The 5650-nt window shown below is 44.3% G+C and overlaps 1 protein-coding gene across 1 annotated transcript; it reads left to right on the forward strand.

Annotated features, from left to right (window-relative positions):
* The first annotated feature begins 2019 nt into the window (after window positions 1-2019).
* SLITRK3 (SLIT and NTRK like family member 3) lies at window positions 2020-4959 on the forward strand. Its single transcript, XM_061193468.1, has one exon. It carries the CDS (start codon window positions 2020-2022, stop codon window positions 4957-4959), a length of 2940 nt encoding a protein of 979 aa, XP_061049451.1.
* Window positions 4960-5650: the final 691 nt, after the last annotated feature.

The raw sequence follows: 5650 nt of genomic DNA on the forward strand, positions 1-5650 counted from the left end.
TGCCGGTACCCAGGAAGAGAAGCTACGGCGGTGGCAGCAGCAGCGGCGGCAGCGAAGCTGGAAGCCTGCAGCAGCCCCTTCTCCCTCCTCTATTGAGTGTTCCAAGCGGCAGTTCTGCATTCTAAAGAAACCCATTGAAAGGCCCATTGCATTCCCAGCACGTCTTAAGCTTGCTGCCTTTTATTTTTTTCCCTTGGTCTCCCCCCCCAACCCCCCAACCCCCTTGCCTTCAGCTTCAGCAAAAGGAAGGAAGGGAGAGGGAGAGAGAGAGAATCCTTAAACTCAAGCTTTTTCTTTTTTTTCCTCCCCCGATGTTCAATGCTAAAAAAAAAAAAAAAAAAATCTCCTGCAAAATAGGTAAGTCAAAGACATCTGGAGCCTTTCTTTTCTAAATCTCAAGGACCTCAAAAACAAGAAAAAGCATTTTTAAAAAAGAATGGTGAAAAGGAAATAACTTAAGTAGATTTTAATATTTTAAAAGGGATACAGGGAAGACTAACTGATACTGCAATGTAGCCTCATCTGCCTTCTCTCTTTTTTCATTTAATTGTTTCCAAAAATTGAGTATTGCATGCCTGGGGCAAATTTCTCTTTGCTTTCTTATGGGTTCTCCTTTCCTTACAGCTGTGTACATCATATGCAAGTTGAGTGCAGAGATTTATTCTTTTCACTCTCTCTGTAAATTATACCATTGTATTTTAAGTTAGAGGGTTGACAAAATATTTCCTTAATGGATGCATCTGTGTGGAAAGAAAATATATGCTAAAAATCCGTTTATTTTTATTGATTAAAAACAATTAAATTTTGACTGGTATTTCAGTGAGTCAGAAAGGGCAATCTAATAAAACTGCATTATTATAATTTATTTATGTACGTATTTTCATATACTGATGATATTAGGCAAGTAAAGAGAGCCAAAGAGGAAGGCTCTGTATTATTAGAATAGTGCACTGTATTTGTTTCTTCTGATGGGAAAAGAACGATGTCTTTCTTTGAAATGTATTTCATGTGATAGATCATCTATCAGCAGGTAAGAATCCAGGTTTCCACTCTTTCTTGCCTTTAACTACCCAAATCTCCTCTAGCCAACCACCTGCCATTCCATCTTTTTGCAGGGTTCCTCAGTTGATCTCAAAGGCACAGATATACATTCCAAACTAAGCTCTGAAAGTGTTTTAATACAGACACTCCCAGGCTCAGCATCCTTTAGCTGTCACTATCTTTAGCTCTGACAATTGCATGGGCTTGTTCTTTAGAAAGGCTAATCACTCCTAAAGGATTTAAATGGCCAAAATGATACACATATGTAGAAATCATTTAATTAAAGGAGATGTTAATGATCTGCTTGGGCAAAAGGGGTTGGGGTATAGTGTGTTACTGAGCATGCACTATAATTAAGCATATTGTGCTCATTTCTTAAGAGAAATCTTAGGTTTTCCTGAGATACCAATCATCTTATACATCTCAACATCTGATACTGGTCAATGGGCTCATAATTTATCATACTCTTTAATAGCTTTGGGGTATGCCATGTCTTTTTATGAATAGAAACCCATAGTTTAAAGAACACTTTCTTCCATCAGAGTTTCAATCAGATCCATAATAGGCACCTCTGATATCAATATGATTTTTAACAGGCAAACAGGTGTAATGGCCAAATGATTGCCATTATTACTGAATCTGCCTATCCCTAAAAGGAATCACTGTATGCAGTTTCCTTGCTTGCTCTAAGAAGCAATGAAGGCTGCTTTTGATTTCATGATATGCCCTTTACCAAATATGGCTTGATTCAGGAAAATGTCATCGCATGGTACAATATTTCAGTCTCCTAATTTTAAGATATAGGACATATTAAGCATGTTGATAGGTTATTTTGAGTGTCAGTTCAACAATTGCTAAAGTTTTTATATCACTCTTAAAAAGCCCCACATGTATGAGACAATTAGAATAGAGCATATGACTAAAAGCTAAAAATCTGCATCTTTATTTCTGTTGCAGTTTTGTAATCAACCGTGAACGATGAAACCTTCTATAGCTGAGCTGCTTCACAGAGGGAGGATGCTGTGGATAATTCTTCTAAGCACAATTGCTTTAGGATGGACTACCCCGATTCCCCTGATAGAGGACTCAGAGGAAATAGATGAGCCCTGTTTTGATCCATGCTACTGTGAAGTGAAAGAAAGCCTCTTTCATATACATTGTGACAGCAAAGGATTTACAAATATTAGTCAGATTGCTGAGTTCTGGTCAAGACCTTTTAAACTATATCTGCAGAGGAATTCAATGAGGAAATTGTACACCAACAGTTTTCTTCATTTGAATAATGCTGTGTCCATTAACCTTGGGAACAATGCATTGCAGGACATTCAAACAGGAGCTTTCAATGGTCTTAAGATTTTAAAGAGGCTATATCTACACGAGAACAAACTAGACATCTTCAGAAATGACACCTTCCTTGGCTTGGAAAGTCTGGAATATCTGCAGGCAGATTACAATGTCATTAAACGTATTGAGAGTGGGGCATTTCGGAACCTAAGTAAACTGAGAGTTCTGATTTTAAATGATAATCTCATCCCCATGCTTCCAACCAATTTATTTAAGGCTGTCTCCTTAACCCACTTGGACCTACGTGGAAACAGGTTAAAAGTTCTTTTTTACCGAGGAATGCTAGATCACATTGGCAGAAGCCTGATGGAGCTCCAGCTGGAAGAAAATCCCTGGAACTGTACATGTGAAATTGTGCAATTGAAGAGTTGGCTGGAACGCATTCCTTACACTGCCCTAGTGGGAGACATCACCTGCGAGACTCCTTTCCATTTCCATGGAAAGGACCTGCGAGAAATCAGGAAGACAGAACTCTGTCCCCTGTTGTCTGACTCTGAGGTGGAGGCTAGTTTGGGGATTCCCCACTTGTCATCAAGCAAGGAGAATGCATGGCCAACTAAGCCTTCCTCAATGCTGTCCTCTGTCCATTTTACTGCTTCTTCTGTCGAATACAAGTCCTCAAATAAACAGCCCAAACCCACCAAACAGCCTCGAACACCAAGGCCACCCTCCACATCCCAAGCTTTATACCCTGGTCCAAACCAACCTCCCATTGCTCCTTACCAGACCAGACCACCCATCCCCATTATATGCCCTACTGGGTGTACCTGTAATTTGCACATCAATGACCTTGGCTTGACTGTCAACTGCAAAGAGCGAGGATTTAATAACATTTCTGAACTTCTTCCAAGGCCACTGAATGCTAAGAAACTGTATCTGAGTAGCAATCTGATTCAGAAAATATACCGTTCTGATTTTTGGAATTTCTCTTCCTTGGATCTCTTACATCTAGGGAATAATCGTATTTCTTACGTCCAGGATGGGGCCTTCATCAACCTGCCTAACCTAAAGAGCCTCTTCCTCAATGGCAACGATATCGAGAAGCTGACACCAGGCATGTTCCGAGGCCTACAGAGTCTGCACTACTTGTATTTTGAGTTCAATGTCATCCGGGAAATCCAACCTGCGGCCTTCAGCCTCATGCCCAACTTGAAGCTGCTATTCCTCAACAATAACTTGCTGAGAACCCTGCCAACAGATGCCTTTGCAGGCACATCTCTGGCTCGGCTCAACCTGAGGAAGAACTACTTCCTCTACCTTCCTGTGGCTGGTGTCCTGGAACACTTGAACGCCATTGTCCAGATAGACCTCAATGAGAATCCTTGGGATTGTACCTGCGACCTGGTTCCCTTCAAACAGTGGATCGAAACCATCAGCTCAGTCAGCGTGGTGGGTGACGTCCTGTGCAGGAGCCCTGAGAACCTCACCCACCGTGACGTGCGCACTCTCGAGCTGGAAGTTCTCTGCCCAGAGATGCTGCACATCGGGCCAGCTGGAGCGTCCCCAGCTCAGCCTGGAGACTCTCCCCTTGCTGGGGGGCCGACGAGTGCATCACCTTATGAATTCTCAACCCCTGGGGGTCCTGTGCCACTTTCTGTGCTGATTCTCAGCCTGCTGGTTCTGTTTTTTTCAGCAGTCTTCGTGGCTGCAGGCCTCTTTGCCTATGTCCTCCGACGGCGCCGGAAGAAGCTGCCCTTTAGAAGCAAGCGGCAGGAGGGCGTGGACCTCACTGGCATCCAGATGCAATGCCACCGGCTTTTTGAGGATGGTGGAGGTGGTGGAGGTGGAAGTGGAGGTGGGGGACGACCGGCTATGTCTTCCCCAGAGAAGGCCCCTGCTGCGGGTCATGTATATGAGTACATACCCCACCCTGTTACTCAGATGTGCAATAACCCCATCTACAAGCCTCGTGAGGAGGAGGAGGCGGCCATTTCATCAGTCCAGGAGACAGGGCATGCAGAACGCGGGGCTCCTGGGACACAACCCCCAGGAATGGGGGAGGGTCTCCTAGGAAGTGAGCAGTTTGCTGAGACACCCAAGGAGAACCACAGCAACTACCGGACATTGCTAGAGAAAGAAAAGGAGTGGGCCCTGGCAGTGTCCAGCTCCCAGCTCAACACCATAGTGACCATGAATCATCCTCACCCTCACCCTCACCACCCAGCCGCCGGTGGGGCGTCAGGGGTAGTTGCGGGAACTGGGGGAGACTTGGCTGGGTTCCGCCGCCATGAGAAGAATGGTGGGGTGCTGCTGTTTCCCCCCGGGGGAGGCTGTGGTGGTGGCAGTACGCTACTAGACCGAGAGAGGCCGCCACCGGCCCCCTGCACAGTGGGATTTGTGGACTGTCTCTATGGCACAGTGCCCAAATTAAAGGAACTGCATGTCCACCCTCCTGGCATGCAATACCCAGACTTACAGCAGGACGCCAGGCTCAAAGAAACCCTTCTCTTCTCGGCTGGAAAGGGCTTCACAGACCACCAAACCCAAAAAAGTGATTACCTCGAGTTAAGGGCCAAACTTCAAACCAAGCCGGATTACCTCGAAGTCCTGGAGAAGACGACATATAGGTTCTAACAGAAAAAGAAAATTAAATTAGTGCTTTTTTTTCAAAAGAAAATAAAAAGAAAAAAATATATCCCTTGCTCCCTTTATACTTGTCCCAATAACTCCACTCTCACAAACTTCCCTGCCCTGAACAGAACTGAAACCGCATGATAACTAGAAAATACAGATGTATGCTCTCCCCACTCAGATGTGATTCGGAGGAAGGGCCATACTCAGATCATTAATCAATGAAGTGCCTTCGCAGACTTTTGCCAGCAAATGTTATTATTTTTTTATACTGAAACTTGAGACTTTGACTGTGCCATGTATAAGGTATATTAGGGATCGTTGTATTGATCCTAATTAAGTAAAATTCAATGTGTCTTTTTCTTTTCAGTAACTTTTGTTTTTAGTTGTAGTTTTGTTTTGACAGGGAGGGGGGAAAACAAATTGACATTTGTGGCTTTCGTTCCTCTTGCCCTCATGGCACAGATTCTGTACATGTATTAATAATGCAGTTTGCTGCATGCCTGGAAACTGCAAGGTGGGGAGGGAGGGGGCGGGTCTTGCTCGAACGTTCTCACCCACTCGTTTTTCTCTTACACACATACCCACATGCAAATCACAAATCTCTGCACATAGGTCCCTACACCTGCAGCCTCTTCCTTCTGGTGTAGGTACACACATACACATGCACACACACACACACACACACACACAC

Source organism: Eubalaena glacialis, chromosome 6 (genome assembly GCF_028564815.1).
Source record: "Eubalaena glacialis isolate mEubGla1 chromosome 6, mEubGla1.1.hap2.+ XY, whole genome shotgun sequence".
NCBI classification, from domain to species: Eukaryota; Metazoa; Chordata; class Mammalia; order Artiodactyla; family Balaenidae; genus Eubalaena; species Eubalaena glacialis.

Bases quoted from the DNA above. Each gene is read 5' to 3' on its own strand.
- SLITRK3 (XM_061193468.1), top strand. From the start codon at position 2,020: ATGAAACCTTCTATAGCTGAGCTGCTTCACAGAGGGAGGATGCTGTGG.